Below are 27,477 nucleotides of genomic sequence, written 5' to 3' on the forward strand. Positions count from 1 at the left end.
TCGTTCGTGCATAATATAAATCGCCATGCGCAAACGTGCCATGGTCTGTGAAGTACAATCCATCGTACTGCGGTTCTATTCTGCCAGGTCCATCCTCCCACCGCCTTTACTAACCAACCCGCATTGACCAGCACGGAGAAGTTGGTCAACTGACCAGCACGGTGTGGGAAGGCTGTCATCCAGCAGTGGATGTGAGATGTGCGCGTCGCTCCTGCACTCGATGGATTTAATCTCACTCCAGGTCGCTCCACGCGATGTCGAACTCACTTTATTAAATCCAATTAAAATTCTGCAGTGTAAATTACGCACGTCATACTATTAATAAAATAATTGCAAAACTGTATAAGAATCCTCGTGAACTGATTAAACAATCGGCAGATAATTCGACTCCGAAGTTGTGATTTAAAAAAAATAACCGTGAGGTTTCTCTGTCCGCCAGGGTGCGCTAATTGTGCACAATCGGCTTCGTGCAGTTCTTATCTCACCCAGCGGTGAGGCTCAACTTCCCAGGCGACAGGCAGCAGCAGCCACGGTTGTCTCGCCCGAAACCGCCGGAAAGTCACCGCGGCGCCAGCTTCTCGGTAGCCGTGTCACCAGACTGCCCAGTTCCCGTTCCCACAACCACCACCCACACTTCGTCCGTCCCTGCCCAGTATTTTGATGTCGCTGCCCGAGGGGAGGTGCAACGGTCGGACGCGCCGTGCCGAGTTCGCCGGTTCGTTTGGATCTCCCGGCGCGGCGGTTCAAACAACGGTGCGAGTTTCTTAAATCCCCCCCCACACCGCCCCCCCCAGCGCCCCCCCCCCCCCCCCCCAGCGTCCAACCAGTAGTAAAGATGGGTTCACAGTTAAGTGGATCGGTAGGCCGCAGTGCAGTGGGGTAAAGTGTGGGTACTCGAACCTATTCCAGCGGGTAAGACAGGGCCAAAACACCCTCTGGAACGGCTCAAGCTTCCTCCGGTTGCCCATCGGCTTGCAGTGACGTCGGCAAGCAAATTGCAGGGCCGCACCTTTCTCCGCTGCCGTTGGTAATATTTTTGTATTTCGCTTTCGCAGAGCGTCGGTCCGTTTCCTTGTGCGTCAGGCGTTCCACTCCCGCCTCAAAGCAAGCTGGCAGTGGGGCCCTCTCACCACGATGCAAATCTGATGGAGGCGGCGGAGCGCCGAGCGTGCCGACCGGTTAGGCCGGGAGGAAGCTGCACGGTCCGTCGCCCCGCGCCGAGACTCGGGTCTCTACATCAAGGCTCAACGCACCGCCTCGTCCATCCGTCCGTCGGTGCCCACTCTAAACTCGCCAACGTCGCCGTGCATACGTGTGTGCGTGTGGAGATGGAGCAGTTAAATCGGTTCGTGTGACCGGTGCTCAGGCGGAGGATTGTTGCATCGCGAGGTCGCAAGGTGGCGGTGGTGGTACTTGCGGAGGTGGTTGATGACCATCACGTCGCTTGTGTTTTTTATTTTGTTTTAAAAGACCAGGAGGCACGTCACAGATTTTGTCTCGATCGTGGGGCGTAGGTGGTGACGATCCAGCCGCATACGGTGGCAACGGTTCAGCTGCAACCACGACCGCCAACAAATCCCCGAAGTCCTCATGGCGGGGAGGGGGCGAGTGCCGGGGCTCATACGTCCCTCCTGGCAGTCCCTCTCCTCGATCCTCGCTGTGAATTCCTCCTGCAGGAGAAACACGGGGGGGGGGGGGGGGGGGGGGGAGGAGGAGTGCGCGGGCGGCAGGTTTACGTTACAGCAACCGCTGGCTTTGGCGTGCGGTGTAATTGTCACGGTTTCAGGTCGGGTTTTGTTACCGCGTGTCGCTGGGCATGAGGTCCGACGTTTCTCTCCTCGTGCCGGGAGCTTCTGGGGTGCGGGGAGCGCTGAATTTAAAATCGGGGGGAGGGAGAAAGCGAGACGCTCGGTTCAGTTGTTGGGAAGAAGTTCCCCGGGCGCGGGGCGAAACGTCGGACTTTGTACGGCGCAACCGCGAAACCCCGTGACGGTGTTGGGACTCTTGTGACCATTTTATATTCGTATTGCGCTCGCGCTGCCGTGTCTAAGAGACGAAGACCTCCGCTCGCCTCGACCGTGACCGCGCCCGGCTGTTGACGGCGGCAGAGATCGACGACGATGGGAGAGAGACAATGCTGGGGATAAAGCCGGTGCCCCACCACAGTTGTCCATCGCCGCATCACTGGCTGCTGCTGCTGCTGTCGCTGCTGCCGCTGCCGCCGTCAGCCACGGTCACATTCGCTCAAATTCATTTCATTAAAAGGAGAAGGGCCACAATGGCACTTCTTCAGGAACCGCCGATGGGTTTTTTTGTTGCACGTACACAAATTTCTGGGCTTTTTTTTCTACACGTGTCTGCGTTGTTGTTGTTGTTTGAAGCGTGTGGTTTTCACAGCCTGCGCTGTTGTATTACAATGGGGGTTTTCTCATCATTTCCAGATTTGACTAAGATTAAAATTCGTCGATGCGTCTGCCAACAGCCCCTCTTCTTCACAGCGGCCAGTGTTATGGCAAACCTGGCGAGTTTTTGGAATTGTTAAATGTGCTCATGCACCACTGTTAATGTAGCAGCGGCAGCAGCGGCAGCACAACCAGATGACATTTCACCAAATTAACGGTCAGAGCACAAGATTGGTGTTGACGAATAGTCAGAGTGAACGGCAGTCCGTGTCCGCTGTCGTTCACGATACACGAACGCGGTTCGAATGTAGCCATTTAATAAATTACACTTAGGCCTCATGTTTTTTGGGTCTTTTGGTAAAGTCACCTGATGACGGTCGCTTGTGTTGCGATCGAAACGTCGTAGTTTTCCATTTATTTTGATAATTTTTTTAACCCATCTACGTGACTATACCGAAAAACCCAAAGAATACGAATTCCTGCAGTCACAAAAGCTTTAAGTCAAGATTGATGCCTCCTCGTCGCACCCGAGGGGTGTGCGTGTGTGTCTGTGTGGTGACGTCACTGGGAGCGAGGGCGCAGTGGTTCGAGAAGTGCACTGCAAACTCCGCGGCCCGAGTTCAGTTCCCGGCCACGGCGAACACCAGTGGCGATTATTTGAACGTGTCCCGAGGGCTCCACTCGGTCGACCCAGGACAGCATTATTTTGATGTAGTCTCTGTAACGTGGTTGTTGTTGCATCGATTTCTGTTGGTTTCATTGCTGCACTTTGTTTTATGTTCTTGCTTTTGTTTTTGTGGCGACTCAGTTCACTCACTTAAGTCGATGCTGGTCTCACCCGGTGACACAAAATGCACTTCAAAATGAAACGAGTGCCTGGCGAGATGTGCAAACATCAGTGCTGGGGGAGACAAAGGCGGCCGTGCGTTATGCTGGCCACACCATCGCGGCTCTAAAGGAGGTCAGCTCTTGGAAGGGGGGGGGGAGGCCTCTTTATCTGTGTCTGTGAGTGTGGCGATGCTGCACAGAGGGAGCAGCGGTCAGTCAGGGCGAGTGGAAAATTGGCGTCACGAGGCTCCACCGCAACCGGAGCCGGGAGTAAAAGTTTAACGAGAGGAGACGAGGGGATGAGGGGAAGAGGTCGAGGGAGAGAGATTTTTTTTTTTTAGTCATCCTTCCTCCCTCACCGCACCTCCGATTGACACGGTTGGTTACGTACGGTGTGAAAGAAGTTCGACAAAGTAGAGCGAAAGCAAGGCCTCGATTAAAGGGGAGCATGCAAAAAAACCCAAGCTTGGGCATTGCGAGTTGGGCTACGTTTTGAGCATTTCATCTCTCAGGCTTTTGCCGGCAGGGCTGGCCTCGATATCAATCGTAGATAAACCTCAGGCGGGAGCCACGGAGACCAACGAGAGACAACGGGCGAGCGACCAGGAGGAGGTGGACGAGGAGGTGGACGAGGAGTCGCGCAGGGTGGAGCTGCTCACCCCGTGTACGGTGGTGGTGGGCCGTCGTACTGCCCCGACACCTCCATGGCCTGCTCGTAGGAGGGCAGCCCCAGCAGCTGGTCGGGCCCCGCCATCATCGTCGCCGGATCCTCGCGGTCGGGGGGCGGCGGCGCCCTCGGCTCTCCGCTCATCTCCATGTCGTCGTTGCTCCTGGTGGGACACGGGCATGCCGACGAGCGGGAATATCGGTGGGGCGCTGACGCGGGGTCGTAAATATGTCCAAGCCTACGTGTTAAACGTCCTTCATGTTACCGGTCACGGGACCTGTGGACTGGCCACTGCTCGGATTTGCACTTCTGCTCGACTCTGGAACTGCCTCACATCGCCTCTTTCACACCGCCCACCCCCTTCCCCAAACCACCCCCCTAATCCCACCAAGTCCGTACAACCTTGCTTATTTCAAGAACACGTTCAACTCTTTAATCAATTATAGCAGCTCAGCTCAAGATTGCGTCCGTTTCCTTTAACGAGGCGAGAAGTCAAAAGCGTCGCGTCGCACCACCCACTCCCCACGACAGCGAGCGAGCCAGGCCGGCCCTGGCTGGGCCCCGGTACCTGGTGCCGCCGCGCGGTTTCCTCCGGTACTTGCAGCAGTAGGCGAAGACGAGGCCGATGAAGATGAGCAGCACGACGGCCGCGATCACGCCGGCCAGCAGGCCCGGGATGTTGAGGCCGGAGTTCCCTGCGCGGAGCGATCAGACAAGACGACGACAAACACCGCAGCCTAGATTATAACAACAATTATAAAACGACGACGGCGGCTGCGTCAACTTGTAACGCCGTGCCGCCACCGCTCCTCGCTCTCGTAGAGAGAGGACCACTGCAGAGTGCACGCTCCTCGTAGATAGAGGACGGCTCGGAGGCGCCAGGGGGAACCACAGACGAGCAGGAAGACGGCAGCAAGGTGGTGATCCGGCACCAACAGTTTCCCAAGCTCTGCGGTCCCCGATATATTGAGATGTTAACGGCCAATTAATTAGTGACGCTGTACGTAAGTCCACGGATCTCTATCCGAGTCCAGGGTCTCTTTGCGAGTCTATGAATTGCGACAATTCCTCGAATCGCGAGGGGACTGCGTCGTTATCCCCACCCCCCCTTAGGACCTGGACGACGCCAATCGCGGGACCTTTCCTGCAGAGGGCACTGCAATCCATCACAGCTGCAGGGTAAAGTCTCAGCCCAGCAATTCTTCACTCGTGCCGCTGCAGGGGGAGTCTCCGTGGGGGCATTTGTGGTCCGCTCTCCCACGCAACCCAGACGCCTTAGAAAGGTGGGGAGGGGGTTCTCACACTTTACCCCACCACACGTGACATGCCGATCGATGAACTATTATCCGTTTACACCAGCTGGGTGGACAGAGGCTCGGGGGGCGGTGGGCATTTCAGGAATCTGTTTCTCAGCTGCCGCACCGTGAGATAAAATCAGACCGGCGACGTCTGGATTGCAAAGCCCCAGTGCCCGAGCCGTTACCCCACAGCAGCGTCCACGATCGCCAGGAGGCGAATCGTTTCATCTGGGCGGCACGGTGGTGGTGGGGCAGCGGTGACGCTCGTGCCTCGTAGTGGCAAGGCCACAGGTTTGACTCCCGCCTGGGGCTCCTCTCTCTCTGTGCGGGGTTTCTGCGGCCGCTCTCGCCCTCCCCCAACCTGTTCTCCATGGGTTTCCTCCCCCATAGCTAAAAAACACGTGGAATGGAACTGGTGGTTGGCCAAACATAATCCCAATGCTGAAAAATCACAAGGCAAATGTATCAATTGGGATCAAAGACAAAGATTCACCCGTATAGCCTGGACATACTGTTGGGACAAGTGCTGTTAGCGAGCAGCACCTATGAAGGCCGGCACGGCACACGAGGTGGGTAACCAACACCACGCCCAGCCGCCTTTGTCTCCCTAGTGACGATGTTGACACACCACACCAGGTACTCACTTGAGGCTGAGTCGACCTAGGGGAAGCCCAGGACCGGTTCAGATAACAGTCACTGGTATTGGCCATGAGCGGGAATTGAACTCGGGTTACCGGTTCGTAGCGCAGCGCGCTAACTGCTATGCCATCACTCAATTGGGATCACACGCAGCAACATCACATCCCCTGTACTGCGAAAACTTGGCAGGACCCTCCTGAAAAGAAGTCTTGAGACTCAGCGAGGCTTGCCTGACTAAACGAGCACATTAATAAAAACAACAATATAATTTAATTTAATCGGCTTACCTGCAGATGCCGGATTCATATACGTTTTCCAGAAGGCGTTCTACAAAAAAACAACACACACCACGGGGAACGATGATTATCCCATCGTTACGGCAACGATAACCACGCGACGCTGAACAACGCCTCCAAATGTGGCCGCTATGTAACACAGCAGCGGCAGTAGCACGCTGCACATGAGACTGGTCTACTGGTCTCGCGAACCCGGCGGGGGGCGGGTGGGGACTCACCGTCTTGACCACGCCAAGACATCGCGCAAGGACTGTGGGGGGGGGCGGCGGGGGGGGGGACCCACCGTCTTGGCGTCATCCTCGAATATCTCTCGCGCCTCCTCGTAGCTGCACAGCTCCTCGTTGCACTCACGCTCCAAGTTGTCGGGCTGGAACAGCTCAAAGTCCCAGTTGTTGGCGCGCAGCCGACGTGACAGGTACGAGTTCGCTTCCGGGGCGCCCAGGAACGCTGTTGCAATGTGTACGGGTGGTGGGGGGGGAGAATATATTGCATTGTTAAGTGAGCAATATGGATCGTTACTTTGCTTTCGTTTTTTAATCCAGGCAAGGCACACCGAGTCGTAGGACTCTTTCTCAGGAGGGTCCTCTTAAGTTGACTTGGGCGGGGGGGGGGGGGAGGCGGGGGAGGCTGTTGGACGAGACTGGTGATGGAACGACAGCCAAAGGAGAGAGAGAGTTCCGCTAGAGTTGACCGCCGAGGAGACGGAGCGGTGAGATGATACCACGCGGTGTTGGAGCAACATCGATGGTCGGTTGTCGCTTCGCGTGACCGTGATGGATGGTGATGACATTGGAGGGGGGTGGGGTGGGAGAGGTCTTAATCCAGTAGTGGATAGATCACGGTCGGTGATGATGATGATAATAATCACATGCCAAATTGTGACATGGCTGGGGCAGATCAGTCATGGAAAGATGGAGTGGATGGAACCGTAGATGTTTGAACGTTATTGCAGTCAAAATAAACCTTGAGTGGCAAGTGGACCGGTGAATTGTGGGTAAGAGCTTTGAGCTGCCACCACCGAGATCCTGGGTTCAACATTTCAGCAGCCCGGAACTAGACGAGGTTCCCGCGTCGACTGAATCAAACAACCCCCTCGACTGATACGACAGCAGATTAAGAGAGGGCTGTACAATTTTTATGTTTTTGTATTTTATCGACATGCTTGGATAAAGGGCTGAGGGTAAACCCCCAACTAGTTAATGAACTCACAAGCTCCGAGTTGAGTGGCCAACGACAGCGCTGCCCGTTTGAACCCCCTATCTACACTTTAGTTGCGCTTAAACCGGAGGACTGGAATTTACAGTTTGCACTTTATCTTCCGAGGTCCCTAACCCGTGTATTTGTCTTCTCAGAGCTCAGAAAAAAAACCCAGAGTCCACTTCTGTTGTTTCCCAATTCTGTTTACACATCTTCTCTCCTCCCCTTGAGCACGCAAACGCTCTTTGTTTCAGCAACCCGGGCAGACACCTCGACCAACCTCCGCACGCAATGGGAGGTCGCTCCTCATCCGTTGCTGGCCCCGGCGGTCTTGAACTCATGCCCGCCAGCCATGTGCGGTGGAACCCGGTTGAATCGCGGCTGGCTGAAACCTGGATTCTAACCCAGAAGTGCAGCATTGATGGCTCAGTGTCCCCATCACGGCCACAACCAACACCACTTCCCATTGGCTGTTGTGTGTTTAATAATGACTGTGATTTTTTCGCTTGCTTAGCATCTCGTTCGAGAATAATTTTGACCTTAAAATGTCGGATTAAATACTACGCGCACCCTACAGTCGAAGAGTCGGTTGCGTTGTATTAAAAACAAGTTGAGGTCTTCATGAAACGCGTCACGTCGCCTGGGTGACGGAGACACGGTTTTGATTTCACCAACGGATAAATAAACAATATATTTTAAAATAATAAAGATAATTCAACAGCTACACGGCCCGAATCAGGCCCATGGGCGTGAACTCGAGGCCAGGAGAGAGTCTCGTGAGCAAGAGGGACCTGGGTCACCGTGGTGACGAAAGCACGCGCATGAAATGATGTAAATGCGATGAAGGGAATCAGTGGTGGGAAAAAAACAGCCAAATAGTAATCAGGGCAAAAACAACCTTGTTACTAGACACACGCAAAATGCTGCACGATACGGAAATAAACGTTACATAAAACTGATTTCTTGGCTCGGTTGGATCGCTCATGACTTATGATGATGTCGATGATGATGTCGATGATGACGCCGATGATGACGGCGATGATGTCGATGATGACGGCGATGATGACGTCGATGATGACGTTGATGATGATCATGATGTAAACAATGACGGTGATGATCACAAAGGGGCTTGCGGACGGGGGCCTCTGCTCACTCACCGTGCTGGGCATTGGGGTTGCCGCCTCCCGGCTGCCCCCCACTGGCGGCGTGCAGCCCTGCCCCTGCCATGGGCAGCAGCGTGGAGAGCAGCGCCCAAGCGAGGGGAAGCCGTGCCCCGCGGAGGGGCTCGGCCGATCCTGACATCGACCCGGGCAGCGCGGGGTCCACCTGGGGGCAGCGGGAAAAGCCGCGGTCAACTTTACACTCGGCCGCCGGTTGTCGACCGAAGGTAGACACGCGTTGGGTAGAAACTGCAGCCGTAGCGAGCAGAATACTGGACGTGGTGTGCCGGGTTGCCGACTCCACACCCGACCTGACCCGGCCCGGCCAAAATAAAGCCCCGGAGCACAGAGGTGGTGAGATGAGATGTGTGCCGCGGGAAGGCGCGCACAGGATTTACACCTTACACACCCTCTTATACCTACACTGAACAACAACGATCCCCCGTACAGCCTTTGTTAGACGACTGGGGCAAGTGCTGTTGACGTGTAGCACCTACGAAGGCCGGCACGGCACACGAGGGGGAATGCCGAAGGCGTTCATCCACCCGTGGATTTATCGTGGCTGATGTTATTGTCAATGAGATAGTGACTCCCTGCGAGGAGGAGGGAGGAGGAGGGGGGTGAGAGAGAGGAAGGAGGTTCAGCCAGAGCCAGAGAGAACCGGCTCAAGGCAGGATTCCCGCGGCCCTGGTGGCTCTTGGAATGTATTCAAGAGGCGCGTGGATGAGGGGAGATGGAACGATGGAATTATTTCGCGTGCAAGTGCCGGGCGGATTGTGACATCGCGCGGCCACGGCGACTCGGGGAGGATTTCATCCAGCAGTGGATCGACCATGGCTGATGATGATTGATGAATGAACAACAGAAAATTTTATTTTTAAACATTATATTGCTTTTGAGCCACATTGCAGATGCACGAAGACACGAGGATACTTAGAAAACACAGATTCGCAGAACAGGCCACACTATTTCAGGCATTTCCTTCCACATTTAGAATCAACATCCGTTTAGAGCATTTGGCTGCTATGAATTTCCACGTGAAAAGCCACTTCGTTTGAGCAATCATTTGTGATGGTCAGTTAGTTTAGTTTTGTAGTTTAAATGTGTTGGGGTCTTTCGGTAAAGTCACGTAGATAGGTGACTTTACCGAAAGACCCAAAGAATATGAATTCCTGCAGTCACGAAAGCTTTAAGTCAAGATTGTTATATTTCTATTTAAAGCTTTCGTGACTGCAGGGATTCATCTTCTTGGTTCTTTCGGTAAAGTCACGTAGAAGGGAAGTAATAAAATAATAAAAATAAAACATAATAAAATAATTCTCACGATGTTTCGGCCACAACGCAAGCAGCCGTCCTCAGGTGAGAATTATTTTATTATGTTTTATTTTTATTATTTTATTACTTCCCTTCTACGTGACTTTACCGAAAGAACCAAGAAGAAGATTGTTATAGTTTAGTTTCGACGCCAACCAGGAAGGGAGTTTCACAACAACATCTGCGCAGTGATCCACCAACCTCCAGTGCTGGATGACAGACCGCGTACCCAGAGAACATCACCCCAGCACAGTTCAACTTCATCATCACCACGCGGGTCTCTTTGTATCTCTATGGGTCTCGATGTAAGTCGACGGCTTTCTATGCAAGGCAATATAAATGTTATAACCATGACCTTAATATGTTGAGCGCCTTTCATACCACAAGGTGTAAAGGCCACGTCAGACGAGCGAAGAACAAACATTCACATGTTGTAACTAAACATCAGAACATTTACAAGACAGTAAAAATCATTTTATAATGCCAGAATAAAACCAGAAGGCAGAATTACAGAAATAGGCCTTAGGCATTTATAAACAAGAACCTCCGCACCTCCGATTTTAGCACGGTTGGCTACGTACGGTGCAAAAGAAGTTCAACATACACACACGTAGGGGCGAAACCTATGACGCGTTCGGACAGGGAGCCCCACGGCCGCGGTGCCCGAACACGGATCCACCACCACGTCTCCTCTCATCCCAGCCTGACCTCACAGAGCGCAGAGCTGCCAGCACCACCACGGTGAGCCGAGAGCCGAGCTCACTGTGGACGCAACACGAACTCCCGACAGATCATCTGGCGCCTTTCAATTTCGCGATTTAAACATCGGTAATCGGATTTAAAATTTTATTCCGTGATCGTTTCAAACCGATTTTTTTCCCCATTCGTACGTGGCCATCTGTACACGTTCATGGGATCTACGTGCAAGTCCACCGGCCTCTTTTTAAGACTACGCAAGTATGTGCGTCTCTGTACGAGTCAAGGGAAGTACACGGGTCTGTGAAAATTTATGGGATTACGGGTCTTTACCCAACTCTGTAGGCCTCCGTTTTCAGTCGAAGGCACTTCGAAGCTCTCGGGTTTGGACCACGTGCCGTTTGGTATCATGCCCCAACACGTCACGCAACCAGAAAACACGTGGCCGCCAAGATCTACGCAGTCGTATATGGGCCTCCATACAAGTCTACGGCACCTTATGTACGGACACGGATCTCCATTAAGTATCTATGAATGTATTCGAGTACATTGGTCTCCATTAAGTATATATGGATTAAGTCCATGGGTCTCTACAAAGTATCTATGCATGTAAGTCCATGGGTCTCCGTTAAGTACTGTATCTGTGAATGTAAGTCCATGGGTCTCTATGCAAGTCTACTGGACGTTTTGCGAGTCTACAGGTTTCTGTGCAAGTCTACGTTTCTCTCATTTGCTTTGAGGCAGGGCCATTGTTCAATAACAACAACAAAAACTGTGCACCGCTTTGCGCTTCCTTCCAGGGCCACGGGGCGTTAGTGACGAGCGTGTCAAGTTTTCTGTTTCTCCGTTCTCCTCCTCTGGTTCTCTGCCCAGCAGCAGGTCCTCGGCTCACGCTGACAGACCTAACGACACATTGCTGCTGTACGCGCAGCGCAGCACTGCGCGTACACGAGCAACCCAACTCGGCCTTGTCCAGATCACCGGCTCAACAGAACTGGAACGTGCGAGCCCGCGTCGTCGTTGAGAACCATCACGAAGTTGAGGAAATGTGGCCATCCCACAAACAGAGCAAAACAACGGCAGCAGTGAAGCGGACAACCGGAGACCGGCTTCATCCTCACGAGGACTCATCAGTACAGAACAGTCACCAATGCTCAGACATAACATGCCTGTAGGGGCCCTATATATGTAGAGATGGCTCAAACTTTCTGTATCCCCGTTAAACAAGTAGGCTTTCGCGACAAAATCTCATCCATAATACAGGTTGTGTTGGGTTAGATCGCGTAAATCTGGCTGTCGCCTGATGAAGCGAGTTGTAATTACTGGCGAAACGTCGTACTCAGATTGTAAATGTTGTGGCTTGGCTCTCCAACACACCCTTGTGCTGTACTAGTGACGAATTGGCACGTTCTGTTTCCGTGACAATCCTTACTAATTGGCTGTGTCGGGTGGTGGCGGGTTTAACGACACATTTATATTTTTATGAATCCCATCTGCTCTCAACGCCCCCCCCCACCTCCTGTACAAAGGGGATTACTCCCCATGCAGGGCCATCCATATGGGGAGTGCGTCCCGATTCGCTGTACTCTCGAGACGCCTCTGTCTGTACCTGATGAAGCTCACAGCGGTTTGAGCGAAACGTGGCGGGTGATATGTTATTGTTGCTATTTATTGGATCCAGTCACCAACAGTCTAAAGTCACCGCTGGTAAGGAGCAGCTGTATCGTCAGAACGTGACCAATACATTGGCACGTAAAACGGGTAATCATAACGCTACCTTTGTAAACGTCACAATCGTGTTGGGGTGGTGGTGGTGACGCTAACGATAAGAATTTGCATGGAGCTACCACGTGGCCCTCACCCAATTGTGGCGATGTTAGCCCGTGCGCGTTTGAGGACTTTAGGTGGTTTCCCCTCGGCTTCCTCATCAGCGTCTTTTTAAACTTCAGATCACACTACCACCACCACAAGCAACAGGTAAACCTCATCACAACAACAATAATAATACTGCTTTCCCTATGCACGCCTTGTGGGAGAGGCGGTGGTGCAGAACCGCTGGGAGTGAAGTTCCATTCCCAATCACGGACCAAAAACAGTGGCCGATATTTGAACGAGTCCTGGCCTTCCCCCTCGGCCACGTGCCTTGTGCGGTGTGTAAACATCAGAGACTGGGGAGACAAAGGCGTCCGGGCGTGGTGTCTGCCACCCACCCCCTTGCAGGCCGACACATGGGTGCTCGCTAGCGGCTCTTGCCCCAGCAGTCTGTTGAGGGCTCCGTGTGTGGCATGTACGCCGATTAGCCTCCATGCACGCCGATGTATCCTATTGAAGATTACGTAACACTTTGTATAGGGTATCCACGGCCATGTAAGTGCCACGACACAACCACGGCACTACCGATGACAATAGCACAGTACGGCACTGGGCACGGGGTGGCCGGCACCCGTGACGCAGGGCTAAGAGCGCCCCAGAGCTGACCCGAACCCGGCCACCCGAGTTGACCTCCCGGCCGGGAATGGCTCAACATCGACGGCGGCGGCAAGCGAGAGGATCCGAAACCTCTCCCGAGGCGCTCCCTTCCACGCTTCACAACGCCGCACCGACCAGAGTGGTGAAGTATGGTCAGGCCAACAACTCCACCACGGCCGGACCCGACACACAACAAGGGGAGGATTCCATCCAGCAGTGGATCGACGAATCAAAGCCGCGTACAGAACACACGGCGCAGTAATCTACGTCTCTTACCGCCGGGAGAACTGATCCGACGATTCTTGGTCTCCGCGTGCCCACTTCCACGCGGCTCAAGATCCCCTCAATCCAGCAGTGGAGAGAGCAGGAGGAGGAGGGGGGGGGTCTTGTCTCTCTTCGCTACCCCGGATTAGAACGCTCGCATTCCCGTGTGGCGGAGCCGGAACGGAGGGCGGTCATGGAGCCAGCCGGGCTCGATGGAGACCGCGTCTCCAAATCCGAAACGATTCCTTCTGCGATGACGACAGCTTGACGAGGACTGTTGTGGTTGGTGGTGGGGATGAGGTGGTGGTGGTGCTGATAATGAGGTGGTGGTGGGGATGGTAATGAGGTGGTGGGTCTTATCCCGCTGCGTGTTCGCTACGTCCTGTACCCAGCCGCCCCTGGTTGAATTGCGAGGGGGTGAGGGTTGGAGGGGTGAGGGCTGGGGGGGCGTGCGGTGATGATGATGCTGCTGCCGGTGGGAGGATGCGAGGAGGCGGTAGCAGCAGGAGGAGGAGCGGGCAGCTCGCCGAACAAGTTCGTCGAGACACGCCACAGGTCTCCCTCCCCGCATCTCTCTCTCTCACCCTCACCCACCCCCACCCTCCTTTCTCTCGCTCTCTCTCATCCTCACTCACCCTCACCCTCTCTCACCCTCTCACTCCCTCTCTCTCTTTTTATGATCAGTGGAAACAAGAAGATGCTCGGTGTAGTCGGCACTTTGCTTCGTTCATCATTTCATATTTTTTTTATCTTTGCTTTATGTAACCCCCCCTTCTCCCTCTCTCTCACCCTCTCGCCATCCCCTCCCTACCCCCGAGCAAGCTCCCACCGCCTGTGGCACATCACACTCTCCGGCACGACCCCACACCCACCAATCCGATCCGCCCGCCCCCCAACTCCCCTCCGCCCCCCTCCTTTCCTCCTCTCCCCACCCTGGATAACAAACATCGAGTCCCTTGGCTGCCAGCCAATCTCTCTCTCTCTGCGTCGCGCTCAGCGCTCAGGAATCCGGAGCGAAGCGTTTGCCCGCGGCGCAGAGAGCGAGTTACGTGGAGCATCCGTGACGAGCGGGCCGCCGCCTCCTCCTCCTCGCCACCGCGGGGCGAATGCCCGGACACGAACGCCGCGGTGGAGCGATCGGGTGTGCAGGCGGTGCAACTGCGCAGGGGCGCACGGACCCAGTAGCCCCCCTCCCACCACGGCGTAAGGCACTACCACGGGAGTACGAGCTACGACTATTCATAGCAACCCTGTATTATCATGCCCTACATTTCGATAATCCTTTGAACAGGTGTGTGTGTGGACAAATTACTCGTGTGCGGGTCAAAGTAAGGCTGCGGGATTGATGTGGTTTGAGTGCCAAAAATAATTTCCGGAACAGCGTTCGAGCTAAACTTAAATAAGCGCTGTCAATATCTTGACGTGAGCACGCCAGGATACACGTGGCCTGTGCGTGTGCGGCCACAGCATGTGACGACCACGATCCATCATTAGGCGGTAGCACTGCACCGAATTAGAGAAGCAGGCGAAAGCCACACAAAGACAACCATCGCACACAATCATCTCATTATGCGGGATGGAGTGGGCAGACAAGAGCAATACATTGAGTTTAACAAAAAATTGTATTGTCTGTGGTCAATCGTTATAGCCATCAGCGGGGTATCGCTGTGCTGTTCTTCTATGCTCCCACGTGTGTACTCCCCGCTATCACCTATCTGCACCGACCAGCGTGGTGAAGTATGGTCAAATGACCCCTCCCACCTCATGGCCCGCACGAGGTGAGGAGGCCCTCATCCACCAGTGAGATTTACAAATGCTGGTGACAAATCGCGTGGCTAGGGGGTATCACGCCGGTTTGACCCCGAGTTTGACCCGGCCAGTTCTGGAATTGGCATTTCTGTGTTGAGGCAGCAGCAGTAGCAGCACGTGTGAAAAACAACTGGACATCTGTGAAAAAGAGCTTCATTGCTCATCGGATTCCTCCAGTATAATTACATCTTCTGATTCGTGCCGAGATCTGGTGCGGCTTGCGTGTTGATATCTGCACTGCCGTGGCTTTTGTCAGAGTGCTGGCTGAGAAATATGACTGCCTTTCATCGAGATTGGAAGGTCTGGCAAAACCCTTAGTCTTGGGTCATGTTCAATGCTCTGTATGTAATGGCAACATTGTTTTTTAACATGTAAATACCGTAATAGGGTTTCAAAGACTCATGGACTGGTATCCAATGTTTACCAGAGTTCTTCACTGATTTTCAGAGGGGGGTCCACTTTCGCCCATAAGCCATGAGTATGAGGGCCGCTACACATTTGAAACCATTGGGGGGTTAACAGCAGCAGGGTGATGATGATGGGGGTGTTGTCACGTGTTGTCTATTGTCGAGGGGCCGGACTAAATGCCACCAGGGGCCTTACAATAAATAACACCGGTTTACCAGTTTCAATGCAGCACTAGAGGCACCACCTATCACAACAATGTCCCGCGATGAACTCTAACGTGGAGTTCCAGTTTCAAGGGTATTACTGGTAGGAACCACCTGGTTCCACCAGCCCACAGGGGATTATTGTGTCCGTCCGTCGTGCATCCAAACATGAGAGGGATCGGGCTGGGTGGAGAGGGGAGGGTGGGGAGGGGCTGGTCACCCCGTGGTGCCCTTATAAAACTCAACGTTTAACCTACTCACGCCGGCTTGTGCCCGCCCTCACAGTCGGCCATACAGTATTTGCGGAAGGCACCACGCCGCCGTTGACCCTGGCCATTGACCGAGCAACCCAACGTTCCTACCAGCTCCCTCCGCAGGAATGAGTTTTGTTTGACCAAGGTTGAGTCTCAATGGAAAGAGTGACCTTGGGCCATCGAAATTACAACATCAAAAACAAATAAAGTTGCAGCAATAAAGCAAACAGCAGCGAGAACAAATACAACTGGGGCCACCATCATGACGAACACATATCCATGTTGAATAATTATAGACGCCATGGAGCGCGAATCGCCTCGGGAAGATACTTTTGTCGTACTTTGATCCTGGCAAAAAGGGCATCTCCCATGATGTAGCTGCTCACCACGAGCTAGAAATGCTCTGATAGTGCATCGCCTTTGTGCTATCCGCCTGTTGGCGTTGTGCTCTGGTGTGACACTGGTGGTGAGACTCGGCCATAAAGAAGATTGTATCTGGTGAAGTAGGCCAATCAGTTTCCAAGACAATGACTATATTATCAGAGCGTGTTTTATTTGCGTGTTCGCCACACGTACGTGTGCTTAATGCAGACTTGATTCCTTGCAAAATGAGTCCATTTGGTGTTTGAACATCTGGACACACCCTGTTTTATTGCCAGAAAGGGTAAAACCCCCATTCTTATTTGTCATGATGTTTTTGTTAGACCGATCACAGCACAATTACAAAATAAAGTTACAATAAATACTGTGAGGTATTGACCTCCCATCATCGGTGTACCGACTGATTGGCGTGGCGTGGCGTGAGGCGTGAGAGGCGACGTGAAGCGAGCGACACCACGGGGCGAACGCGCCATGCGCGAGACACTCGGAGACACCAACACAGTCCGCTGGCCTCCTGCCTGCGCCTTAGGGATGCGGGGGGTGATGTTTACTTTAGCGGTAAACATCGCCTCCACGGCGCTTGGGTTCGACTCGGGCCCTTCGGCGTTTGGCAACTCAGCAGCAGCAGCGGCGGCCACACCCCGCTGATGAGACGCAGATAAACCGAATCGCGGTCCCGGTTTAAACAAAGCGGCGGCTCGCGGGCGACTCTGGTACATTTTATGGTGGTTAGCTTGGTGGATAGCGTGGTGGCTATTGTAGTGGCTATTGTGGTGGCTAGCTTGGTGGCTATTGTAGTGGCTAGCGTGGTGGCTAGCGTGGTGGCTAATTGTAGTGGCTAGCGTGGTGGCTATTGTGATAATTATCGTGGTGGCTAGCGTGGTGGTTTGCTTGGTGGCTTACGTCACGACCGGGAAATCCGCGTGATGCCACCGCTTCTTTGTTCTTCGAGGGTGGATCGGAACGCGCGGCTTGCGTGATGAGTCATGGGGCGATGCAGTTCAACGCTCGCATTATTCTCATTTAATTTTTTTTTTATTTTCTCTTGGTGAGAATTGAAAGCAATCACAAGCGTCAGGAGGAGAATGGTCACATTATATTTTATTAATGGGGGAAAATATGCATTGAAACGGCAATATTACAACACACAAATGGTGTAATACGCCAGAGTATTAATCAGTCACTCAGGTTGAGGTGTAGCGGGTATTTTGGTTGTCTCATATGCTGGCAGTCCAAATCACTTTCAAATTGTGCGATGACGTCACACGCACACATCGACGCGAAGCCGTCAAGCCGTGCGTGATGACGTCGGCGCGCGTGTACACAAGGCCACGTGCGCCCTGTCACCACTAGGGGGCCCTGTCACCACTAAGGGGCCTTGCCACCAGAGGTCGCAAACGGGTTTTGATTCCTTACCCGTACCTGGCCGCACCAGGGTCGCAAACGGGTACCCGTACCCGGCCGTACCCGTACCCTACCCGTACCCGGCCGGGTACGGGTAGGGTACGGGTATCGGGTACCTGATTGCGACCTCTGGGATGAAGCCATGCTGCAGGCGCAGGTGAGTTGATTCTAGGAACTTGAAGTGTGAGAAGAGACAAGACGTTGGGAAATGAGTGACAGTTACTTACCAGTGACTCACGGTTTACCCGTACCCGGCCGGGTACGGGTAGCCGGGTATCGGGTAGGGTACGGGTATCGGGTACCCGGTTGCGATCTCTGCTTGCCACCACGAAGAGGCCCTATCACCACTAGGGGGCCCTGTCACCACTAGGAGGCCCTGTCACCACAAGGAGGCCTTGCCACCACTAGAGGCCCTGTCACCACTAGAGGCCCTGTCACCACAAGGGGCCCTATCATCACTAGGAGGCCTTGCCACCACGAAGAGGCCCTATCACCACGAGGGGGCACTGTCACCACGAGGAGGCCCTATCACCACTAGGAGGCCCTATCACCACGAGGGGGCACTGTCACCACGAGGAGGCCCTATCACCACTAGGAGGCCCTATCACCACGAGGAGGCCCTGTCACCACTAGGGGGCCCTGTCACCACGAGGAGGCCCTGTCACCACTAGGGGGCCCTATCACCACTAGGAGGCCCTGTCACCACTAGGGGTCCCTATCACCACTAGGGGGCCCTGCCACCACTAGGGGTCCTGTCACCACGAGGGGTCCCTATCACCACTAGAGGGCCCTGCCACCACTAGGGGTCCTGTCACCACGAGGGGGCCCTGTCACCGCTAGGGGGCCCTATCACCACGAGGAGGCCCTGTCACCACGAGGAGGCCCTGTCACCACAAGGGGGCCCTGTCACCACTAGAGGCCCTGTCACCACGAGGAGGCCCTGTCACCACTAGAGGCCCTGTCACCACGAGGAGGCCCTGTTACGAGGAGGCCCTGCCACCACGAGGAGGCCCTGTCACCACTAGAGGCCCTGTCACCACGAGGAGGCCCTGTCACCACTAGAGGCCCTGTCACCACGAGGAGGCCCTGTCACCACTAGAGGCCCTGCCACCACGAGGAGGCCCTGTCACCACTAGAGGCCCTGCCACCACGAGGAGGCCCTGTCACCACTAGAGGCCCTGTCACCACGAGGAGGCCCTGTCACCACTAGGGGGCCCTGTCACCACGAGGAAGCCCTGTCACCACTAGGGGGCCCTGTCACCACGAGGAGGCCCTGTCACCTCCAGGGGGTGCGCTTTTAGTGTCCACCACGCTATGAACCTCCACCGTGTGTTCAACGTTTCAGCAGCACGCAGTAAACCCCGAGATCACAGTCGCAACGCGCCGTGACACCGTGAAACGGCAGCGTCCGTTTATTGTGCCTTGTGGGTTTACTCTCCTACACAACCGGTGTTCCACCATCACCACTACACTAACGGGTCACAACAACACACGCACCCACAGACTACTCACCCACCTACTACTCACTCACCCACTTACCCACCACACTGCAGGTCACCTCACTTATGTCGACGTATTCCCTCGCAGTGCTCCAATGTGGACTTCCCTCTCGTCTTATAATCGCCCTTCTCAATTCAACTAACTTGTTCACTCAAATATTACATCTTCTGTGTTGCTGGCGCTTCAAACACAACAACCATACACAACAACACACAACAACCATACATAATAGACTCAACAACCACACACAACCTCCCATACACAATAGCACAAATATCCCCCGTATAGCCTTAACATACTGTTGGGGAAAGTGCTGTTAGCGAGCACATATGAAGGCCGGCACGGCACACAAGGGGGTGGGTGGCCAACACCACGCCCGGCCGCCTTTGTCTCCCCAGTGGTGATGTTTTTACGCACCACACCAGGTACTCATTTGAGGCTGAGCCGACCTATGGGAGGCCCAAGACCAGTTCAGATAATCGTCAGTGGAGTTGGCCGTGAGCGAGGTCACGGTGCCCTGCCCACGAGGTCACGGCCAGGTCAACACCACCCTGCGCGAGCACGGCGCCGTGCTCCGCCCTTCCCGTGCCCCCCCCCCATCTCCCTACCCCCCAACCCCCCACCCCCCCGTATTGCCACCTTATAACTCTACCCCTCATCATCTTCCCACCTCATTTTCCTCCCCCTACCTCATCCTCTCATCTCATCACCCCACCTCATCCTCCTGCTCCACCAGCCAGCAGGAGAGCGAGCTGGCAATTGCAGGGCTGTGCCTTGATAGCTTCGCATACATCTGCCGTGCACCTATTCGTCGTCTTGATGTCGTGCGGGCCGCTCATGTCGACGCAGATCAACGACTGCGGTGTCACATCGAGGTGCTCAAGTCCAGACGACGGCGTCAGGAGCTGCGGAGTGGTGTCGTCGTCCTCGCTCTGATGTCTCCTTCTTCACATTTGTCGATCGGGGAATTGCGTCGCGTGGTCTGTTCTGGGTGACCACGGTCGCACTATGCCGGAGACTTGTACTGGTAGGAACCACCTGGTTCCACCAGTCCACAGGGGATTATTGTGTCCGTCCGTCCGTCGTGCATCCAAACATGGTGACGGTGGGCCTGGGTGGGGATGGGAGGGGGGAGGGGCTGGTTGGGGGGGTCTGGGTGGGGAGGGTGGGGAGGGGCTGGGTGGGGCTGGGTGGGGGGTGGGGCTGGGTGGGGTTGGGTGGGGGATGGGCTGGGTGGGGGTGGGAGGGTGGGGGGGGGAGAGGGGAGGGTGGGGGGGGTGGGGGGGTGGGGGGGTGGGGGGGGGGGGGGGGAGGGTGGGGGGGTGGTGGAGAGGGGAGGGGGGGGGGGCTGGGTGGGGAGGGGAGGGTGGGGGATGGGGCTGGGAACACACCACGCCGCCGTTGATCCTGGCCATTGACCGAGCAACCCAACGTTCCTACCAGCTCCCTCTGCAGGAATGTGTTTAATATCCCAACTCCTGTATGGGGCGGCGTTGTCACAACCGCTTTACGCCGCTAGAGGGCAGCACTGACTCAACAACACCGCGATGAGAACGCAATGCAGCACGGTACCGAGATTCGGAATATTCCTACGAAGTTCGTACGCACATTTGGTATTCGCATGATTCCTTGAGCGCAAGGCTAAATGGCAACTTCTGTGATGTGACTCTCGTTGGCGAGGAAGCGTAAATCTTTCATTGTTTGCACTTAAAACGAAGCAAAACATCACCGCAATGTGTTCCGCTGTGATTCGAGCTGTAATTGTTATTGCTGTGATCATGTTCGTGCATTTCCCAATCAATCAAGTCGACGACGTCACCACCGTAACGAGGAGAACGAGGAGCAGGAGACCACGTGTTCGTTAATTGAAAACTCATTTCTTTGGCACTGCCTGTTGTTGTTGTGTTGAGTTTGCGCCTCCGATTAGCACGGTTGGCTACGTACGGTGCGAAAGAAGTTCAAGATACATGGAGGAAACCCAGGCTACCTTCTGGATAGGCGTTATTCGTCTTCGACGTTGGGACGTGTTCTAGGGGGGGGGGGGACTAAAATTCTGCCGGGTCTGTCCAGGGTCGTTAACCTGGATAAAGTCGTGTGTGTGTGTGTGCGCACGCGGTCCACCACATCCAGTATGCCTCTCACGACAGCCGTGGCCAGAGATTTCGGCACGTACCATCTATTCCAGTCTACAAAAGCGATCCGGAGATTGTTCAGTGAGAAGAGTCAAGCTCCGTGACTGCGAGGAACAGCTCGTGATGAGATTCTCCCAACAGGAACGATGCGTACTGTCCCCCCCCCGTCACCCTCCTCTTCAACCCGGCGATCCCAAACAACTGCACAAATAAACAATGACATTTAATTGGTGGAATTATTTTCAGCCGATTTATAAAAACGCCAGTTCCGCTGGTATTTAAGTGGTCTCTAAATCCGTTTGTGGACCCTTCCCTAGGTAGGCTCAACCCTAAATGTAGTCCGTACAGTCTATACAATCGACCCTTCTTACGTCGAGTCCGCTCGCATAGCTGCTCGCTAACGGCACGATTACTCAACTCAACATGCTTCCTATTCAGCCATGGTATGTGTCCTGTCTTGTGTGTGTGTGTGTATTTCGGTAAAATATTCATAGAATAAAACTAATTAGGACTGGGAAGACAAAGGCGGCCGGGATTTGTACCACGCCGCTAATAGGTTCTCGCTGTTAGAACATGCCACAGTATTCTCTAAGGCGAGCCAGAGGGCAGTGTGTGTGTGTCTGTGTGTCTATGTCTGTGTGTATATCGATGTCTGTGTGTGTGTGTCTATGTGTCTGTGTGTGTGTGTCTATGTGTATGTGTGTGTGTCTATGTCTGTGTGTGTGTCTATGTGTATGTGTGTGTCGATGTCTGTGTGTCTATGTGTATGTGTGTGTCTATGTCTGTGTGTGTGTCTATGTCTGTGTGTCTATGTTTGTGTGTGTGTATATGTCTGTATGTGTGTCGACGTCTGTATGTGTGTCTATGTCTGTGTGTATATCGATGTCTGTGTGTGTGTCTATATCTGTGTGTATGTGTTCATGTCTGTGTGTGTGTCTATGTCTCTGTGTGTGTCTATCTGTGTGTGTCTATGTATGTGTGTGTATGTGTGTGTGTCTATGTCTGTGTGTGTCTATGTTTTTGTGTGTCTATGTCTCTGTGTGTCTATGTCTCTGTGTGTAAGTGTGGGGAGCGGTGACACAGCGATTAGCGCGCTGCGCTACGACTCACCCGGCCACCCGAGGTCGCTTCTCGCTCACGGCAAACAACACCGGTGACGATTATCTGCACCGGTCATGGGCCTCCCCTAGGTCGACTCAGCCTCAAATGAGTACCTGGTGCGATGTGTAAGCATCGCCACTGGGGAGACAAAGGCGACCGGGCGTGGCGCTGGCCATCCACCCCCTCGTGTACCGTACCGGCCTTCAAAGCTGCTACTCGCTAACAACACTTGCCCCAACAGTCTGTTAAGGCTATAGGGGGGATCTTTGCCTTTTTACCATCGCTACCAAGTGTGAAGTCGGTGCAACTGCAACCGATACCCACGTGCCAGAGAGGGCTCAGGCATCGGGCTACGAAGAGTGGGGGGGGGGGGCATTTAACAGACGGGGGGGGGGGGGGGGGGGAGGCTTTAATGATTTGATCCCTTGCACCAGGGTCCATGCAAACCGCGCTGGCGCTGTGAGTGTGGATGGAGCACGGTGGGTTGGGTTGCCGGTGCTGTTAGCGAGCGCCTATTCAGGGCGGCAGGGCGCACGAGGTGCGTATGGGAGCCGGGAGGGATGAGGGGGAGGGATGAGGGAGGGTGAGTAGGGGGGGATTGGGGTTGATGGGGATGAGGGAGGGATAAGGGAGGGGGAGGGATGAGTAGGGGGGGATTGGGGTTGATGGGGATGAGGGAGGGATGAGGGAGCGATGCGGGAGGGAGGAGGATGAGGGATGAGGGAGGGAGGGGGGGCAGGGTTTATTTTTGAGGCGGAGCGCGGAGCCGAGTCAGAGAGGCAGCGATGATCCTCGCGAGGGCGGAGAGGATCGCAGTCGTCTCCAACAACGTCTCCATCTGTGTCCCGTCATCATCCTCGTCGTCGTCATCATCATCGTCGTCATCTGCGTCATATTAATAGTCATTCTTCACATATTCTTAATTTCCAACCTCTCTTCTGAGTTCCATCAATCTCTTCGTCATCTCCATCATCATCGTCATTATCTGCTGCGTCCCTTTAATCAGCGTCCCGTCGTCATCATCATCATCATCAGCAGCATTCCCTTGTTGATCAATCTCCTTATCTTAAGTCCTTCATAATCATCCTCATCCGCTTGACTTCGTCCTCCGATTCATGCATCCTCATCTCATCCTCCCTCCTCCTCCTCACATTCACAATCCGCTTCATTCAGCTGTTATTCACCATCTTCATTCTCATTCCTCCTCCTTCTCTACAACTTCCTGATCCTCCTCGCTCCTCATCATCCTCGTAATCCTCTTCATTTCCATCATCCGACAGTCGTCTCCATCGTCAACTCTGTCTTCATATGAATCCTTCCAATCTCCCTCCTCTGCCTTGTCATTAGCGTCGTCATTTCGCCCTCCTACACTTTTATCTTTATCCGAGTCACATTCATCATCCTCGCAACCCCTCTCCTCTTCCTCCTCCAACCGAACCAGTCTGTTCTTCTTCGCGGAGCAAAGATCTCGACCTCGCCAAGTCCCGAGTTGGGAAGTCCGCGAACCCTTTTCAGGGACACTAGGACCCCTCTGCAGAAACTCAGGTGCCCTCTGTAGGGGCCCAGGTGCCCTCTGTAGAGGCCCGTTGCTCCTCGGCAAGGACCCAGGAACTATCTCTAAGAAACCAGAACCCCACTGCAGGGCCCCAGGAACTATCTCCAGGGTTCCAGGACCCCTCTGCAGGTACCCAGGACCCCTCTGCAGGAACAAGGTTCCTTCTGCAGGGGCCCAGGACCCCGAAGACCATGCGTCCCCGCGGCGAGAGCCACTCCTCCTCGCCCGCGGCCCCCATGCGGCGGGAACCTCTCATCCCGGCGCGGCTCCACTGAGGGAGACGAAGCGGGCAGCGGAGAGGGGCCCTGGTCTGGAGAGGCGTTGGGCATGGGCAGGCGGGGCATGGCCGTGCTGCCCCGGGGCAGCCTCGCCTGCCCTCTCAAGAAGCTGCGGAAGCGCGCACGGGCACTGCTGCTGCTCCTGCTGCTGCTGCTCGCAGCTGCGGGAGCGATAGCCACGTGGGCTGCGGCGTGCGCCGAGGAGACGAGAGGAGAAGCAGGAGGAGAGGAGGAGGAGGGCGCGAGAGGTACGATGTTGGGATGACTGACGAGCATCGGGGATTGGGGGGCACCATGACAAAGATCCCCCGTATAGCCTGAGCAGACTGTTGGGGCAAGTGCTGTTAGAGATTCAAATAGTCGCCGCCACTGTTATTGTTCGTGAGCGGGAATCGAACTCGTGTCGCCGGGTTAGTAGCATCGCAGTACGCTAATCGCTGTGCCACCGCTCCCGATATTGGGGAGTGGAGGGAGGGGCACACAGAGACAGGCAACCTGTACCCCCACCCACACACACCCACGACAAAGATCCCACGTGTAGCCTGAACAGACTGTAGGGGCAAGTGCTTTTAGCGAGCACCTATGAAGGTCAGAACAGTACACGAGGGGGTGGGTGGCCAGCACCACGCCCTACCGCCTTTGTCTCCTCAGTAGCGATGTTCACACACCGCACCAGATACTCATTAGGGGCTCAGTCGACCTAGGGAAGGTTCAGATATTCGTTATGGGAGTTGGCCGTGAGCGGGAATCGAACCCAGGTCGCCGAGTTTATAGCGCAGCGCGCTAACCCCCCCACAACCGCCACACCCCCAAACTCCCACACCCCCAACACCCCCACACCCCCCACGTGAACACGAACCGCACGCGTGTGGAGTCGCGGGCGGACATCGCTTTGCCACTGCGAGGCGGCCAAGTTACTTCGTAAAAAGAATCATCGTTAATATTATATGTTAATATTATTATCATTTTCCCTCTTGTTTACCAAGGCGAAGGCTCACCGAATCTCGTGACGCGGTTTTTAAGGAGGGTTCCTGACAGCTTTTAGCAGCAGTCTGACGATCATTGATGATGCTGGTAGTGGCGTCGTTTTTGTGATGGCGATTTGGTAATTGTGATGATGATGATAGTATTTGTGATCATGATTTGGGAATTGTGATGATTGTTACTTGGCAGTTGTGATGGTAATAATTATAATAACGTGGTGATGATGAGGTGGTATGAATGATGATGATGAATGAGGTGGCATGAATGATGATAATGAATGATGAGGTGGTATGAACTATGATCATGATGACGATGGAGGTGGTATGAATGATGATGAGGTGGGATGAATGATGATGATGAATGAGGTGGCATGAATGATGATAATGAATGATGAGGTGGCATGAACTATGATCATGATGACGATGGAGGTGGTATGAATGATGATGATGAGGTGGGATGAATGATGATGATGAGTGAGGTGGGATGAATGATGATGATGAATGAGGTGGTATGAACTATGATCATGATGACGATGGAGGTGGTATGATGATGATGAACAATGCAGAGTCACCTCGTTATTCTTTAATTGACACCACGGTGACGTCACTGGTGCCTGTTGGCGATGTCACGAACGTCTTCACGTCTCGCCGCATGGATCTGCAATCTCGTGGCACGCGGCCCAGGCCACGCGCGGCCTTGGGTGTGCAGCTGCACCATAAGAGCCGCTTCTGTCGCGGTGAAATGAAGGAGACCGTGAGCGAACGCGTGTGGACCCAAAATCGCGATGTCATCACCACCACCACTAAAGAGAAAGATCCCCCGTATAGGCCGTAACAGACTGTTGGGGCAAGTGCTGTTAGCAAGCACCTATGAAGGCCGACACGGCACACGAGGGGGTGGGCAGCCAAGACCACGCACGGTCGCCTTTGTCTCCGCAGCGGTGATGTTTACACACCACACCAGGTACTCAATTGAGGCTTAGTCGACCTAGGAGAGGCCCATGACCGGTTCAGATAATCCTCATTGGCGTTGGCCGTGAGCAGGAATCGAACTCGGTTTTCCGGGTTCGTAGCGCAGCGCGCTGACCGCCACCACCACCGTCAGGGTGGGATCGAAACCACGACCTCCTGTATACCTGGCGAAGGAATTAACATCTCGCTACCGCGGCGAGAAAGATACCCATGTGCTCACACCGAGAGACCCAAGGTTCACACACAGACGCCTACATAGAGACCCATACACTCATAAAGAGATACTCAGAATCACACAGAGACGCATAGTCAGAGAGAGACCCATACACTCGCACAGCAGCATCAGCGGTCGGAACACCTGAGGTCAAATGCCAACAGCTGCAGTTCGAGTCAAGAGTCCAGCTCTGCTGCCTCAAATGCCCTCTTCTTTACACTCAGACCTGCAAGTAATGGAAGGTGTTCATGAAGTAATGACAAGGCATTCATTAACCCCCACCCCCTTTGCATGTGAAGGGCTCACAAGTGACGTAATCACATCTATCCGTCGATTTAAGGAACGAAACTGGAGGATTTCTCCACAGCATCTGGCTGTCCGCCTGATGAAGCTAGTTGTAATTATTGGCGAAATGTCGTACTCAGATTGTGAATATTGTGGCTTGGCTCTCCAACACACCGGTTAGTGCTGTACGAGTGACGAATTGGCCACGTTCTGTTTACGTGACAACCCTCTAATATTGATGAAAGAAGTCTTTCTGAAGGTTTTTGTTTTTGCGAACGAGATGGAGACAGTGAATGCAGCTGCAGGGAGACCTGCACCGGACGACTGAATCATCACAACCATAGCCGGCAGTCATTGCTGCATGGACGAGCATCCGTGTCGCAGTGCAGACACCACGCGTCGTGGTGTCTCTGCTGGTGTCTCTGCTGGTGTCTCTGCTGGTGTCTCTGCGTGGACACAGCGGACAGGGTGCGGTGTTGCGAACCCTGTGGCCCGAGTTCGATTCCCGTTAACAGTCACCACCAGTACACGATGATCTGAACGAGTCCTGAGCCTCCTCTAAGTTGACTCGGACTCAGATGAGTACCTGGTGCAGCGTGTAAACATCAGCACTGGGGAGACAAAGGCGGCCGGGCGTGGTGTTGGCCACTCTTCTCCTCGTGTGCCGTTCCGGCCTTTATAAGTGCTCGCTAACAGCACTTGCCCCAACAGTTTGTTAAAGCTATACAGGGGATCTGTGTCTTTGTATATCTGCGTGTGTGTGTGGTG

General features: G+C 54.2%; 2 protein-coding genes across 4 annotated transcripts in view; one reads left to right on the forward strand and one right to left on the reverse strand.

Annotated features, from left to right (window-relative positions):
* Window positions 1-817: 817 nt before the first annotated feature.
* On the reverse strand, window positions 818-13,744 carry LOC133350192 (transmembrane gamma-carboxyglutamic acid protein 2-like). 3 transcript variants are annotated; one of them, XM_061564289.1, is made up of 8 exons: window positions 13,243-13,742; window positions 8,485-8,653; window positions 6,414-6,577; window positions 6,122-6,161; window positions 4,466-4,592; window positions 3,890-4,060; window positions 1,802-1,870; window positions 818-1,670 (listed from the first exon to the last, which is right to left on the reverse strand). In XM_061564289.1, the coding sequence occupies exons 2-8, from the start codon at window positions 8,627-8,629 to the stop codon at window positions 1,619-1,621; spliced, it is 768 nt and encodes a 255-aa protein (XP_061420273.1). In that variant the 5' UTR covers window positions 8,630-8,653; window positions 13,243-13,742; the 3' UTR covers window positions 818-1,618. The 3 variants fall into 3 exon arrangements, with proteins under 3 accessions (XP_061420273.1, XP_061420274.1, XP_061420275.1); XM_061564290.1 differs by lacking the exon at window positions 13,243-13,742 and adding an exon at window positions 8,911-8,989; XM_061564291.1 differs by lacking the exon at window positions 1,802-1,870 and having other exon boundaries at window positions 13,243-13,744.
* Window positions 13,745-23,387: 9,643 nt separating this feature from the next.
* LOC133350422 (beta-1,4-N-acetylgalactosaminyltransferase 3-like) overlaps window positions 23,388-27,477 on the forward strand; it is a 64,615-nt gene continuing 60,525 nt past the window's right edge. The window contains exon 1 of the mRNA XM_061564761.1: window positions 23,388-24,503. Within this exon, the coding sequence (XP_061420745.1) occupies window positions 24,305-24,503 (199 nt within the window). The 5' untranslated portion in view covers window positions 23,388-24,304. The remainder of the gene's footprint in view (window positions 24,504-27,477) is intronic.

Source organism: Lethenteron reissneri, chromosome 33 (assembly GCF_015708825.2).
Source record: "Lethenteron reissneri isolate LAM-NWPU_2019-01 chromosome 33, ASM1570882v1, whole genome shotgun sequence".
Taxonomy (NCBI): Eukaryota; Metazoa; Chordata; class Hyperoartia; order Petromyzontiformes; family Petromyzontidae; genus Lethenteron; species Lethenteron reissneri.

Bases quoted from the DNA above. Each gene is read 5' to 3' on its own strand.
- LOC133350192 (XM_061564289.1), bottom strand. From the start codon at position 8,629: ATGTCAGGATCGGCCGAGCCCCTCCGCGGGGCACGGCTTCCCCTCGCT. The intron at 4,061-4,465 runs GTACCGGGGCCC...GTGTCCCACCAG, and splicing joins AAACCGCGCGGCGGCACCAG to GAGCAACGACGACATGGAGA. The intron at 1,671-1,801 runs GTAACAAAACCC...TTTCTCCTGCAG, and splicing joins CTCATGCCCAGCGACACGCG to GAGGAATTCACAGCGAGGAT.